This window comes from Coturnix japonica, chromosome 9, assembly GCF_001577835.2.
Source record: "Coturnix japonica isolate 7356 chromosome 9, Coturnix japonica 2.1, whole genome shotgun sequence".
Lineage (NCBI taxonomy): Eukaryota > Metazoa > Chordata > Aves > Galliformes > Phasianidae > Coturnix > Coturnix japonica.
Window position 1 is genome coordinate 10,928,535 of NC_029524.1, and position 16,167 is coordinate 10,944,701.

The following is a 16,167-nucleotide window of genomic DNA, read 5'->3' on the forward strand; positions in this document are numbered from 1 at the left end:
AATTACAGTTAGACTGTGAAACAGAATTGTGATTTTAATTCATTCAGATTGGAGTTCTTACACTGACTCCTTCTTGCCCTGCTTTGTTCTTCAAGTGTGAGAACACATAATTGCCACACTGGGTTCTCGGTGAAGGACTCCTCAGAAGGTTAGAGGGACAGTGGCCAACAACCATATTGTTCACAACCTGATCTACAGAACAAAGCCAACCCGAATTCTAAATGTCTATTCATGTATGAAAGCAAATAAATGAGAGCAAGCAGATGCATCTGCGTTCATCTCAAGCAGATGTGTTGCTGAATGTTGATGAAATTCCCTCGTTCTGTCCTGCCATCAAGACAGGAAGAGCTGCTTCAGCTGCAGCCCTTGGCCTTTGGTAGCAAGTTAAAGGTGCAGGTGCATGTGACTGTCCTTAGCACTGGCTGTGTGCCTTTTATTCTTTCACGTCCATCCATTCTGAGTTGTAGTTGTTGAACTGTAGTGCTTTGATAGTATAGAATGTGTTCTGTACCTGTTTAGAAGAGAAGATGGGGAAAGCAGGTAAAAGCTTTATAGTTAGTGGTGCTTTATGCTGCCAGTTAGGTTTTGTGTTTCTATTTCATTGACAGTTAGAGATTCAGGGTTATTTTTGAATGGCTGATCATCCATTTTCTTCGTCTCTCTAGTAAGGAGTTTTCTGTAACACTCACTTTGGTGCCGTTATCATAGCAACTAAAGGAGTTTAAATATAGAAAACCCAAAGCTGAGACTGTTTAATTATTTTGCAAATGGAACAAAGCTGGGCTGACATCCCTATAATTGTACAACTTGTTGAATTTTCCTGTGGCAGACATTGGCTTTTAAGTAACAGATACAGACTTGTAAATAGCTCATGGAAGTGTAACCATTCATGATTCTGCAGTTTGTTTTGGTTGAATTATCTGTGTTTGACATGTGGTGAAGGAGGTCCAGTGTTAGTAAATAAATTCTCACTCTCTGGTAAATTCTGTGCTCCTATGAGATTTAATAGCACACGTAATAGGAAAATTAAAGTAATATTAAGTAGTACAGTAGTACACAACAAGGCCTGAGCAAACTAACTAACTGTCTAAGAGGATACCTTAAATCTCCTGCCTTATTTTTCCCTTATGGTTTCAAAACTTTTATTTTTTATGGTGACCTAATAGACACGGATATAGCAAGTTTTATTAGTGTTATGTTGTTGTTTTATCACTAATTTGATAGAGATATCAATGAAATCCTCTCTATTCAATCAAATCCTCTCTATTGTGACAGTCCCTCCAGAAAATCAGTTGTTTCTGAAACAAGCAGCAGTTTGAATTATCCTATCTAAGATGCTTGTGGAGCCTTGCTCAAGTACTGCTGGTGACTCGATCAAAACCACCAATGCAAAAGCCCAGTTGGAGCAATTTTCTCCTCTTTCTGGAAGGGAAAAATCACTATCATTTGCTCTTTCTAGTTTTGGCTGCTGTAGCCAATGCTGCTGCATAGACCAGTCAGCCAGCAGAAGCAGCTAAAGCATGAGTCATTCTCTTCAGAGACTGAGCACCAATGCGGTATAGGAGTCGCATATGCTTGGCACCATGCTGTTCTTTGAAACATTTCTCCTAAGGCTTACAAGAAATGTACACCTTTCATAGAGGTTAATTCAAGATGATAGTACAGTGCTTTAAGCAAGGCTTCAGTGGTTATTAAAGGTAAACACTTTAACCAAAGAGGTTATTTTTTACTATGCAAATAAAACAAATCATGCAATGTCTAGACATAATGTGTTCTATTTTTTTGTCAGTGTTATGAAATCTACAGAGCCAAATTTCTTTTGAAATCTAAAGATCCCGTTTTCTGTTTCTCTTTACAGCTGGATCAGTTGGCTGTAGATGCTGCGAAGGAGAAGAGAGATATGGAGCAAAAACACTCCACTATTCAACAAAAGGTACTTCGGAGAATGTGAAGGGTACACTGCACATCCATTTGCATGTCTCTCAAGTCTATGCTCAAGAGTGCATCTCTGCACTGGAACTGTGAAAGATGTTATCTTGAGCACAGAGAATTAGACTTGTGCATCATTAAGCATAGGATTGGATTGTAGACATTCATTTTTATGTAACAGAATACAGTATTATGTTTTATTTTGACAGGAACGTAAATAGAATATTAGGGTTGGTTTGGGGTTTTTTTTAGGGATCCCTAAACTTTTCACTAGAGTTCTTAATTCCAATCATGTCTTGGATTCAGTCTGTGAAAGTAGCTGTCTCTTTCTCCTGTGTGCTGTAGGAGTGAGAGATACACTGCAGAGTCATACAGTCTTTTGTATTGCTCTCCTCCTGAACTGTGCCAAATGAGTACAGCACTTTCCTTATAGTCTGGCAGCTGCTGTCGCCTATAAAGAGGCAGAGTAAACTTTTATATAGGCTTTGTCATGTAGGGTCTTTTCTTACATGCAAATATGAAAGTGGTAATGTGGAATTATTGTTTGGGACAGATTTGTATGTATGATAACTCTTATTTTTCTTTACTGATAAAAATGTAGATCATTCATGTTATGGGAGGAATAACTTGTTTGGATGACTCAGGAGCTCTAGATAAGCATTGATTTTACAGGTATAGTGCTAGAAGTTACATATGTGATATATTCTACTGAACTCTCTGATAGTGAGCTAATACTGCAGGTACTTCTGAAATATTTTCCATACCAGTTTAAAGGTAATGGAGCACTTCTTACTCTTGTTGAAATCCTTTATCTGTTCAAGTGTCATAAATGTAAACAAAAAAGTGTAAGTGAAATCTGGGTAAAGGAATTCAGCAATGAGAACATGGCTAGTATTCCAGCTTTAGGTATCATTAGTAGGAGTCAGTCTAAATATTACTGGGAATTGGGGAACAGGTGAGATCAATGCTTGTGTTTGAATTGGCTAGTTCTAGGAGTGGGCAAAAGTTGGGGTTTTTCCTCTTAGAGGACAGCAGTGCTTAGTGAAGGAATTTAGTTGCGAACAATTATATTTACCTGATCAAAGAAGTAATAACTTGTTACCATCTGTTAAGGTTGTTGTTGCCATTAGTGTTTATGTTCCTTTTTTCCCTTAAATGCTGCTTAAGGCTGCTTTACAGGTAAACTGTTTCCGATACTATTAGTAGTTCTTGAATCTTTCAAGCTTTGTGAAACTAGATAAGCTATAGCAGTGTGTGTGTATATATAATTATATGTTTTCTTGCTTTTATGAACAAACAGCATTCATTATGAGATGATTAATTGTTTTAATGGAATGACAATTCTGTGCTGTCACCAAAATTGATTCAGTATGTTCAGTTGTATCATATGTTGTCTTCTGAAGTTTTGTCTTTCATGTTATAAACGTTGTCTCTTGTCTCTTTCAGTGGATTTACTGATATGTTTTATGATAACACATAGATAAATGCAGTTAGGCTTTGGAAGGCATGCTTTACTGGAAATTCCTCTTATAGCTCCTCCATTATTTTTTTTTCCCCATTTTTTTTATTCAAACCTGTCTGTTTTATCTCCCACTTGCTTTTCCCAGCCTTCCCACCAAGTTTGTTTCCACTGCATCAGGAGTTCAGAATCTTGAACTGCCTTAGACCTCAGATCTTGTTCTTTACAGCACTTTGTCATCCTTTCAACCTGACCGGGATGTCAGCCTGTTTCTGTTTTCTGTCATGTTGCTTTTCACTGGGCTGCCCATTAGGGATATGTTCCCAAAATCTTCCAGCACCAAATCCTGACAAGTTTTATAACTATTGAAACTTCTTGAGTTGAATATCTCATGAAGTGTTTATGGATTTAATATACTGAAGTTTTAATCTGATGCTTCAGAATGATGCCTTTTCTTCATTGTGTGGATAGACAGCAGTTCCTTTTCTGAAATCTATAGGTAAGTGCACGTGTGCACACCTACCCACCCACTACCTGTGTTTGCATACATGTGCATATGCATGCAGAATAATTGCACTAATTAAATAACACATCACATCCTTATAATCATCATCTCCTTTAAATGGACTGTTACAAGAGTAGAGTAGTCATGGAAGGGTTTGGTCACCACTATAATTTGTTTTCTTAAGATAATTGCTGTTTGGTTTCTATTTCAAATTTGTGCTCTATTTACTCAGCAACTATACAAGAAGCCATTATTTTAGTGTAAGAAATGCTTTTTTGCTCCTCATTTTTTGAAGCAACATGTACTAGGGATTACCTGTTAATACATGTTGACTTATGAGATTTAAAAATCCCTTGCAAGCAGCATTATGGCCTTTTGGTTCCGTGACAGAGTAACATTTTGTTCTAAAACCAGGGAAATGGTACAGGAAGCATTTACATTGAGCCCCAAGTAGTGTTTTTGTTCTATTCAAATCCCACTTTCACTTGGAAAACAAACAAACAGAAAACCCTACCTGTAAAGAACTGTTCAGGAAACAGCTGTGGGGAGAGTGATTTGAGTAAATAACGAAATGGGAAACCAGATGCTACCATAGTCTTAAAGCAGTCGTTAACCAGAACTGCTGTTGAGACAAGTAATGCTTTTCTCAAAAGTGAAGATGTGCCAGTAATTCAAGTGGCTGTATGTTCAGTGATGGAGTTGACTTCTGGCCCTTTGTCTTGGATTGTAAACCTAGTTACTTAAATGTGGTGTTGTTCTGAGCTCTTCATTAAGGGACTTTCATCATGAGCATAATAACAACTTATTCTTTCAGTTTGCCTGTGCAATGGAAGCAACTTCCCAAAAGGGGGGGTTGCATGGTGAATGTCTTCTGTTTTGGTGTATGCTGGAGCAACTTTCCAAACTATTCTTTTCTTTGGTATTTGTTCTCCATTATTTACTGCCTTGTAAAAAAAGGACTTTAATTTTCCTTGAAGAAGCAGAATACAAAATGTCAAACAATATCTTTGCTTACAAATTCAAGTTTAGAACACTGATGTGCTCCTGATGGTTTCTGAGTAAAAAGGACTCATGTGGCTTTTGTGATGTGCTGGCAGTCAGCTCTGCCACTAAAAGATAGAGTTTGGGATGTTTTACTCACAGGAAAATAATGCGTGGAGAAACACAAAGAAAACGTGAGCTGTGAAATGTCTCCAGTGTATGTGATACATTTCTAAGTCGGTTTAAAAATGCATTCACTGAAGCACTGTTGAGCAGCACGCTGGGACCTACCAGCTTAACTGTAAATGCAGGAAGGAAAGTTTTTCCATTGCCAGCTGATTTCCTATTCCTTGTGGACACATTTTTTTGTGTGGACACAAAAGCTGCCATAAAAGCATGCTGTATATTTCATCTGTATAACTCATTTCTGTGTCTTCCAGTAGATGGCCAGCCTTGAATAATTGATACCAGAATAGAAACCAAAGATGTTAATTCCTTTAATCTTAATTAAATGTACAGAATCACACTACTGTGTAAGCTTCATAATACTAGTTTAATTTTCTGAATTCCAATCAGGTGAAGCGTACTCCAGACCTCACTATCTCCTAATGAGCAAATAAATGATATTTAAAATGCTCCTTATTGGCTGTGTGTTTGTTTAAGGAATATAAGACTCTGAGTCATGCAGAGTGACTGGATTTATTAACATGTGATTCTCTTATGCGGGTTACTGGAAAGATAAGGATGTATTTCTCTCCACCCCTGATTATTTTTTGTGGTACGTTAAACTTTTCCACGATCCAAGACAAAAATAAATTATGATGTGTGACTTCTTTTCCCTCTTCTTTAATTATAAATTAAGAGACGTTAAGATCAGACTAAGGTCATCTAGTTTTCCTTCTTTAATTTCTTTAATAGCAATGAAGGCAGTTAAGTGCTGTTTTACTGACTGCAACTTTCAGTGATGTTTAATGGATAAAGCACAGGGAAGCTTTAGTCCCCTCCCCCAGGCTGGTAGTGTGAGCACTGTTAGAGCTTCATGTCTGCATACTTTTGTGCTTTTATCTGCTCTGTGAAGGTGCGAGTCATTCAGGAAAGCCATTGAAAATAACCCCAAAGGCATTTCACGAGGAAGGCTTATTATTTTAGACAACTTGGGCTGAGAAGGTAGCGAGATAAATGATCCTGTTAACATGGTGTGTGTCCTCAGAGCTTAAATCAGTTTCATTGGAAAAGACAGTTGCATTTTCTGCAGAAGTTTTCCATACTTGAAGGAAAATGTGATTACATGGTAGTTTGGGCAGAAAGGACTGAGAGAATGCGTATTATCTTTCGCTAGTCGAGGAGTCCAGGAGTCACTGAGGCAGGAAGATGCAAATCTTTAGCAGGTTTCATTATGTTTGGGAGCTGGTAAGTTGGAGGGATTTGTGATTTGGGGGGAGGGAAGGGGAAAGAGTTGCCCTTTTTTTCCCTCTTCTCAGTGGAAAGGAAAGGATTTTTTTCCAGAAAAGACTTCAAGCAATTTGAGAATGTTTTTGTATGTTATATAAGCTGTAATGCTATGTTAAAACTACCATGATAAGGGCTTTGTGAGGTCTTTAATGCTCAGTACGTTCTAATCTAGAAAAAAGGCAGAAAATCAAGGTCATGAGATACTGAATAATGCAAAAGTGTTTGATTTTTGTGAAGCTTTTATTTGTAATCTGTCTATAAGAAGTTTTGCAGTGATCTTCTACCTGTGAATTAATAAAAATCTACATTTTGCATTTCAAATTTAACCCCTCTATTAAGATGGGCAGTGAAACACGTGAGTCGCTACATGAAATCTGCTGCTGTGCAGTTTGTGTGGAAAAGTGCCTGCTTTTCCAACAATGTTTATGAAATATTCAGCCTCCCCAGTATTTAAAGGATTTTTGAGTTATGAGGCTATTTTCAGTAATGTCTCTCATGCCCTCATTGAGGAGAAGCCATATGTTGCTCCTCTAACTTAAGGACATATTTTACTAACCACGAAGTTCAGTAATAACACGAATATTTTTATTTATTTTATATTATTTATATTATTTTGATCTTTGGATATAGTTTGTAGCAAATGATGTAATTCCATGTGTGCTGCTTCTTGCATCCTTAGCAGCAGTTTGTGCCTTGCTCAATGAGCAGGTAAGGTCAGCTTGTCTTAATTAGACAAGTCTGAAAGCAAGTAAGAAAGAAGTGGAAAATTGGTATTTCTTCTCTTATCTGAGGAGCTACAGAGATAAGTTGGAGATAGTTGCTTAAAACCCAAATCTATAGGGAGATATATACATTAACAGCACTGCCTCTGTTGCTGACAGAGCTCCACCACTTCAAGTTGGTCAGTTTTCTTCTCTCATTTATTTAAATGTATTTATTTGTGGGATGTAAATAAATAATACTTCATAGTTTGGTACTGTAACTTTTCAGGGAATGAGATCTCTGTTCCTTCTCCCAGGCTTTTATTTCTGAGCTTTCATGTGCACAGAAATTGAGGGAGGTGCTAGAAGTTTAATGTGTTTGAATGTCTACTTATGCTTGTCCTGATATGAATGAGATCATAGAATGACAGAGTGAGTCACAGAATGGAGCTTGGGTTGGAATAAACCTTCAAGACAGTTCCAACCCTCTGCCCTGGGCAGGTTTGCCACCCATTAAGCTCCATGCAAACTGGCCTTGAATATTTCCTGGGATGAGGCACCCACAGCTCTCTGGGCAGTAGTGACTGTGTCTCACCACCCTCTAAGTGAAGAATTTCTTCCAAACAACTAATCTAAATCTCCCTCCTTAGTTTAAAACTGAGCCCCTGCTCTGTCTCATCACTGTCTGCATGTGTAAGAGCTGAGCAGATGATTTGGACCTCTGTGAAAAAATAAATCTGAGAGCGTTGGAGAAATCCCATTTATGACTATGTGTGCAAAGCTCAGGAAAGATGCAAGGACAGAGACTTAAAATGTAGGGGATCATTACCTACAAAGTGCTCATTGTAGGTTTTCAGTAGCTGTCAACACTTATTAGGTATTAACAACATATGCTAGATATTAATGTAATGATAGCTTTTAACATGATTTTTTGTACATGGTTTAGCTTCTAGAAAATATGTTATGTGTGTTGTCTAGAACGTAGCCAGGTGTGCACCTCTTCTTTGAAATACAGCTGTTCTGATTCAGAGACTTTCCTTGTCCTCTCTTGTTCTTTCATGCACTTTGTGAAGATGGTAAAATAAATAGAGGTTTCTGACCTATTAAAATAAAAATCATCTCCAGCATGTGATCTCCTAAAAATACATTTCAAAAAAGGTGGTGGGGCTTAAAGTCAATGTTACCAGCTGAACACTAACCCTAAATAATTACTCTTTTTGACACAGCCAATACCTGAACTTCTAATTGAATCTACAATGTGCTATTGTTTTTTTTCTTGTCTCCTTCCTTTGTATTAGGATTACTCTGGTGATGATACGAAACTAGAATACAATGTAGATGCAGCCAATGGTATTGTTATGGAAGGCTATCTGTTCAAGCGAGCCAGCAATGCCTTCAAGACATGGAACAGGTAATTACTCAGAACCTCTGTTTTTTTAAGAGACTGCTTGTTAAGCTCAGTTCTGCTCTGACTTATAACCTGTGCAGCTGACTGATTCCACGGATCCAACAGAACCCTTGGATCGCTCTGTGAGTTTATGTAGAGAATACTTCTTAGCCATTTTTCTTTATTGCATCTCCTAGACGTTTTTAGGCCTTTTGTAAGAATGTATCTTGAAGTTTGGAGAAGTCCTCTGTATGGAAGGCTTGTTCATTGTCTGTGGTCTGGCTCTGCCAATGCATTTTGATCTTTTATTTTGAAACAGAGCGTTACGATTATATGTAGCTTGCTATTTGAACATGTATGCTGGGAAACTAAGTGTTAGGTGGTGGTGTAGAATAGAAGCTGCACAGCTATTGGAAGCAGGGGAACATAGCAGAGAACTCAAGAACTGTTGTTTTTCCTTAAAGATAAGCGTTGTTGTTCTTTACAATTCCTGTGCTGTGCAGTAACTTCTGTGTAGTAGTTTTGATGGTCCTGTTGGGAATTCAAAATACACTGTCAGTCTTGTCTGTTTAAAGATGTTTATTTTACTATTGTTTAAATATTTTTATTAGTGAACAGGATATCTTTCACATTTCCAGTGGTTTTTCCACATTTTTTCAAGGAAATGGATGCTTGAGCATTTACGATATAGTTGAATGCAGTTCTTCAGTTGTAAAGTTAGTTTGATATAGAGCTGATCTTACTGTCTCTCACTCTGCAGTTTTGCAACAGTGCTTCTGTTAAGCAGTTTGCTGTACTTTGAAGGTCAGGGTCTGCATTTGGCTCTGCGACCACTTCCAACCTTAATTCCATAATTCTTTAACATCTTGGAATGTCACAAGTCAATAGGAAATTGGGATTGCTTCACGTAAATACAGACTGCTGCAGTTGAATAGAGCATATTTACATTAGCAAGTGTTGTGCAGCTCGTGTAAGGGACTTGCCATGGACTATCTCTAGTCCGGTCCTGTGGTCTGATTATTTGTAATTGTGGTGTACCTCCTGCCTTAGTTTTACCCACATGAATCTAGAGTTCTCCAAGACAAATCTGTGAGGCACCAACGAATGAAGAAGGGATAAAACTAGCAGATACGTTTCAAAAGCCCATTCCTGGTCAGAGGTAAAATGTTGGTGTAAGTAGAGTAAGCACATTTTGAGAAAAACTCTACAGTAACAGGGCAGGAAACTATCTTCCACTGAATCTACAACAGGTTCAGAGAGTCCTTTTTGTGGGGTGTTTTGCAAGGTTATCTGCAGCCTCTTGATAAGTGACTGAAAACAAAACTCCTGCTTCAGGTTCTTCTGTTGTATGTTATAAAGGCTTTGCTCACTGGGAATGTAACAGAGAAGTCGTAATTAACAAAAGCCATAGTGTGAGTTTACATATTTGAGCATCTACAATTAAAATGTTTGAACAATGTCATTTAAGAGAGCCAAGATAAGCAGCTCAGTAATAAGTCGGAGCTAACCTACTTTAATACGTAGTTTATATTTGCTTGCAATTTTTTTCTGTTTGCCACAAGAGTATTCAATAGAGATAAGCCTTTAATCTGTTTTAATCTGAAGTTTCATAGCTTATCTCATTGTCCTGGGCTAGTTGGATGTGTCAGAACTAGGCAGTGAGTAGCGTTTGATAAGCCATCTATCAATGTGGCTTAGAAGCCATGGTTTTAATTTTGTGTTTCATACAGTCACAAACCATTGTTGTCTGCAGTGAAACTATTAGTTAAGCTACATAAAATAAAAACCTTAATGAAGACAGCTGTTAGTTATTTGATCTATCCTCATTCTTCATGTTTTAATAAAACAGAAAAGGTTTATCCTGTTTTTATTCCTGGATATATTTGTTACTGCTTGCTGTGTTGAAGGCACTGAAGTAACTTTTGCCCTTCTGTTGTGGGTTTCCACTGATGGAGTGCTTTACTTCCTTATTATTGCAGTTTCACCTTCACAGAGGCAGTACTGACTGAAATTCAGACAGTTTGTTGGAGGCTGGAGCGTGCTTCCAGCCACAGGAAAGGCCTGTCCCCACTTCAAACAGTTCTGAGTGTAAAAATGTACAATAAAGGAAATATTGGAGAAGGAAACAAAAAGAGAATGATGTATTTTATATGAGGGAATTCAGAGCAGAGAACTGAGGACCTTGTGACAGATAGGCTATTTTCAGTCTCCCTGTCAGGTAGGTAGTTTACTTCTTTGTGATGGACCTGTCTTTTGTGAGAAGGCAAAGGATGGAGAATCAACCAGCTGAAACAAAACCGCACAAAGCTCTTCTGGAGGGAAATGCTGGAGTTTCCTGGTGATCAGGACGATGGCGATGTCACTTATCCCAGCTAACTGCTGTCAGTAATGCCAGCTGAAATATGGTTGTTTCTCTTTTCTCTTTGTCAGTATCAGTGTTTTGATGGTTTGAGAGTTTTTAAAGTATTAATTGATAACAATATTATGAAAAGGAAAAAAATAAATAAATCACTGCATTTGCCAGTGTTAAAAACATGGACCAGGGAATGGTACAGTGAACTTCTCCTGGCTTGGACACATCACTATGATTCCATCAGATAATGTTGTGATGCTTCTGTGCATCCGTGGGCTCTGTTCTGGATTATCCTTGGACAGCTCCAGTTGCTGCAGGGGGAAAAATTTCAAATCCCAGTTATTTTTTGCTGGGATGGTGTCGTTTCTTCCCTGGGCAGTTGGCAGCTCGGTTGACTTGTCCAAAGACTGCAGTTAATTTGCACTTTTGCATCAGGTGTGCAAAATTATTTGGGACAATTCTGTTTGGTGCTCACCTGATAAATAGTTTGTGAGCAGGTTAAGATGTAAACTATAAGAGCTGCTTGTCGTTTGGCATTGCTTTGTTCTGAAAGAGCTTAAGGTTTTGGAATCTTTATACTGTATCTGCGTGTATGTGTGTACTATGAATACTTGCATGGAAGCCAGATTCAGTACTGGGAAGCCCCACAGCAACTGGCATGGAGACCTGGTTTTGGAATGTAGATAGATAGATAGATAGATAGATAGATAATATCTTTTTGTACACAGATTTTCTGGAGGTATCAGGAAATGAAATCAATTGAATTTATTGTGAAACAATAGGCGGAAGACCTTTGGTTCTTAGAAATTCAGATTGAAAATGGGTCTGTGTTAAGAAATGTACGTGTGACTAAGAAAAGCCTTTATGAAACAGTATGTTCTGAATAGTTTTTAGGTTGGATGTGTTAGGCAGGTGTTTTCCTTTTTAATTCGGCTGTATTTTCAGATCATGCTAATTCTTTGCTTATTTTGCTCATTTTGCATTTTTTCATTCCTGTTCCTCCTTTCCCTTATGTTTTAATCCTACCCCGTTTTTTCACATGACAGGAAAAAGCCAGATCACATCAGGTACCAACCAGCTTCTTTTATACCTTCCCAATGTTTCTTTGGCACGCAAAAAGCTCTAATTAACCCCGCATTTAATTTTGATTACTTGCAATGGATGTAAAGTGGCTCAGTCTAAGAAAATAACAGAAGGATTCTGCCTGGGATGCCAATTTGCTGCTCAACACTTGTAAAAGAATTAGTAAGATGGAGCTAGTTTTAGCTACAAAGGAATTAAAGTTTATGCACTCAGACTTCTGAGCATATGAGATCAATGTTTTGACTTCTTTCCTCTGTAGATTGATGGTTTTTCTCTCACCAACTACACTGGAAATAGAAATGTAACTTTTGAATGTTGTGCATTCTTAATCGCTGTTCTATGTGAATGCCGATGGCAACCAATTAAGAAAATTGTTTCCTTTTGTAAATGAATAAGCATAATTCAATGTAACATTCAAATAGTTTAACATGATTTTCTTATTGTTTAGTACTACTTGTAGCTCTCAGAAATATGAAACGATTTTCAATTAGCGGTGTTGTTTTCTATTTAAGAAACGCTTCTTTTTTAATTGCGTGGGTGAGAATGATTGGAACCCATTTAGTTTCTAAACCCAAACAGCTGTATTGAAGTACTCCCATAAACTCCACAAGGCAGTGCCAACTGCTTTAAGATTTCCCCAGAGGAGTTTTTTTCTGTTTCACTGTTCTTTTCTCCTGCCCATTAACAGAAGTTTACATCTGAAGAAACTTTCAGCAGAGCAGCACCTCTGGCCTAAAGGGGCACGAACAGGAGATAGATATACCCTACAACAGCTGCTTCAGTACATATGCTATAGCTCAAAAGTTCCTGCCTGTTAATGCTGCAAGCCCCCAGAGCTCTGTTTGCAACAGTAGTTTATTAATTAATTAGTTTGAATTTACAAAACAACATCAAACTTTTGGCCTGATTAAGATGGCTGTGGTGCTGATATGGCAGAAGGGAGGCTGCCACCTATATATATGCTAATATAATACCCCTCCCACACACATAGCCCATCCCCAAATGCTTTTTGACTGAACTTGGCAAGTTCCCTTGAAGGCTGCATTTCCCTAATGCAGGTCACTGTTCTGCGTTATTCTGCTCCATTATCTTAATGCAAAAAGTTGAGGGCTGTTGTGGTGGAAATCCAATATTGAAAGGAGATTCTGTTGTTGTTTTTAAAATGAAATACATCTGCACAACATTTGAAAGAATACTTGTAAAAAGGTAGAATCTCATCTGTCCACTAAGTATTAACTTTTCTAACAAATACTAGCTTTCCTGATTGGAATCTAACTGTCTCATGTATTTTAATTTTTCCTTTTATATTTTCTTAACAATCTCTGTGTGCTTCTTTCTATGAATGGCTTGTGGTGATCGAACACACTTACGGAGCCCTCTTGTTACTAATTTTAGTGAACCATAGCTTGATATTCACAAGTTCGTACTGCAGCGTGTCTTGCTCTTCACAGTATTTGCACACTGTTGGCACTCCAACTAGTTGGCTGTGCAGAAAACAGGGATGTGCAGTATGCATAAATGGGATATTTGTGGTAACTGAGCCGTTATGTTACGGTGAGCACAGGTTCATATTATAAACCTGTACAAAACCAATGCGTACAAACTTCACTGCAGGACTGAATTGATTTTTGTATTATGAAGTTTTTGTGCAGCTCAAAACCAATGAGAACTGGTTCCCTTTTGTGCATCCCCAGCAGAGCCAGAGGCCGATGGCCGTGTTTGCTTCTGTTTTCGTATCTGGTGATCTGACAGATGCAGTTCTAGATCTGAGATGCTCAGAATTTTTTCCAAAACATGGACTGTTCTTCCATTTGCTGTGAATTGTATCCCATCTGAGCAGGAGTTGGACTAGGAAGGGGGACTATTTTTTTCCTTTATAAGTTATCTTTTGGATTTTATTGGATGCCTTAATTTATTTTTTAATAATTTCTATAAAAAGAATGAGTAAGATCCTACTTAATAGTTGCTTTGTGTTTAGATGCAATATTTCCTATCTAAGAAACGCCAATGTTGAAAGCCTTCCATAGCATAGCAATAGTCTAGTTTTGTCTAAGGGTTAGGTAAGTTCTTTGAGAGCTCTATTCCTGACAGTATCTCAGGAGTAGTTAAAATGCTTTAGTACTTTCATTATTTAAGCTATTGTTAACTTGAAGTTGTAGTTTGCTGCTAAAATATAGATGTAAACGTTCTTTGAAATGAAAATGTTTTGTATCTTAGCTTTACTAATGTCATAACACGAATGTATTTGTTCAGGATTCAATTATTTGAACCTTGCTTTCTTTTTTTGTTTCGTCTCTGCTCTCTTTTTCTCATGAAATACTTGTCCAAACTGACTGCAGAATTAATACCATGAATTCTTTTTCACTTACAGTCTCTCTGTAGACTGTATCATAGTATATATCAGTCAAATAAGTACTGTGAAATCGGTTTCATATTGTTTGAATGTCTCTTTGTTTGAATAGGCGCTGGTTCTCCATACAGAATAACCAACTCGTGTACCAGAAGAAATTTAAGGTAGGTATGAAAAGCTGTCTTGGGACAGTTAGATGTGGATGTTGGTCTTCCTCATCAGGGTAAGAGAAGCATAGAGTTGGCATGGGTGTCCTACCTGGTCTTGAACAACAACTTGAGTACTTCATATTCTAAATGTCATGGGTTACCTAGATTTACATTACAAAACCATGATGCTAAATTAGTTGTGCGCTTTTTAAGTGCAATGTTCATCTCATTTTACAGATTTACAGAACTTGTTAGCAATGCTTTATTTGTTGTGCTTTTTGTTACCTTGTTGCAGAGAAGACTCACAGGGAGCACTGAGAGCTGCTGATAACAAAAGGCTTGTGTACGCTTGCTGGCAGACTGAGTGCTGCACAGTGTTCTTTGGGCAAGTCCGTAAGGATTTGCTCTTTCCTGTTACTGGCTGGACTCTCAAACCCAGTTTTGCAATCGTAGAGAGGAGAAAATGGCATGAAAGTATTTATTACAGATGCTCTGTACACATACCTAATACTGAAAGTGTAAGGCAACTCAGCAGTTGTTGTCTGTTGTGGCAAAGTACAACCTTTCATGTCTGCTGTGTACAACAGCAGCTAAAGCAGCTCAACCCCATGCTGAGAAGTCAGCTTTGTCAACTAGCATTTGGGCAAGTCTCCCTCTGATTTACTCTTCTAAGAAACACTTTGTGCACCCCATAGCTGTAACTGCTCTTTGTGGAAGAAAAACAGAAATAAAAGTAGAGAACTGAATGGAGAAGGCAGTAAGTAAATAAAGGGAAGTTTATCGTTACGGATTATTCGTCAGCCCAGGTTCAGAGCCTACTGCTTGTTAACTGATATGCTATCAGATCAGGAGATAAACGAACTTTGGTTTTGTGGTTGGATAGGAAACAAGTGGTGGAATTCATGTTAGTACATTTTGGGCTCTTTCTGATTGTGAATTGCAGTTGTGTTTTGATACATTTTTTATATTACAAAAAGCACCTTTAAAATTGCATACTTCTAGAATGGATATATTTGGAGTTGTATCAAGTTTTCAAAACCACTGCATTGTGGCTTCTCAATTTTGTACTTGGTGCATAAAATGTGTCTTATTTAGGTGTAACCTGTCTGATTTCTGTAGAAGTTAGTAGCACATCCTCTCAGGAAGTATCTTTGAGCTCCTTTAAATGCTGTTTTATGAGCTGTTGATTATTTACTAGATTGGGTTATAGATGGCAAGACAACCTCAGAATTCTCACAGAATATGACTGAGCATGGAAATTGAAATAAGTATTTCCTGCCAAGTATGTCCAATATCACTTATTTCAAATTTCATTTCTGAAGGAAAAATGTATGTGAAGCAGTAAAATTAAATGAGAAATAATTTGAGGGCATCAGCAACTTTCTTTCATCTCTGCCTATTATGTTTTCTCTCCTAGGATAATCCCACGGTAGTTGTTGAAGACTTGCGGCTTTGCACGGTTAAACACTGCGAAGACATAGAAAGACGTTTTTGTTTTGAGGTGGTTTCTCCAACAAAGTAAGGAGAAGTGATGGAGCGTGTTTATTTAAAAATTAAATGGATAAATAACGTTGTTAGATTCAGTTGCCTTGGAACACAGGATGAACGCGTCTCTTGGGACAAATCAAAACAGGAAAAATATCTGAGCAATTCTGTTCTCTGAAACTTTGGCTGGGAGAAAGTGATGCTGTGTGAAGTATTCCTAGTATTTAATTTACTTCTGGCATTAAAATAAACATGTGTTCCTATGCTTTATGTCTTGTAGTCATGGAGCTGTTGTGGTTTAGTTAGTAGTAGCTGGTTTTAATTATCAAGCTG

General features: G+C 37.7%; 1 protein-coding gene across 8 annotated transcripts in view; it reads left to right on the forward strand.

Annotated features, from left to right (window-relative positions):
* The window catches only part of ACAP2 (ArfGAP with coiled-coil, ankyrin repeat and PH domains 2), a 51,154-nt gene that overhangs the window by 22,057 nt on the left and 12,930 nt on the right, over positions 1-16,167 (forward strand). For 4 of the 8 annotated variants that reach the window (XM_015871659.2, XM_015871662.2, XM_015871667.2 and 1 more), the window contains exons 9-14: positions 1,859-1,933; positions 3,097-3,108; positions 8,326-8,438; positions 11,814-11,834; positions 14,313-14,364; positions 15,767-15,867. In XM_015871659.2, coding sequence (XP_015727145.1) covers positions 1,859-1,933; positions 3,097-3,108; positions 8,326-8,438; positions 11,814-11,834; positions 14,313-14,364; positions 15,767-15,867 — 374 coding nt within the window. The remainder of the gene's footprint in view (positions 1-1,858; positions 1,934-3,096; positions 3,109-8,325; positions 8,439-11,813; positions 11,835-14,312; positions 14,365-15,766; positions 15,868-16,167) is intronic. The other 4 variants (XM_015871664.2, XM_015871668.2, XM_015871663.2 and 1 more) reach the window with 3 other exon arrangements.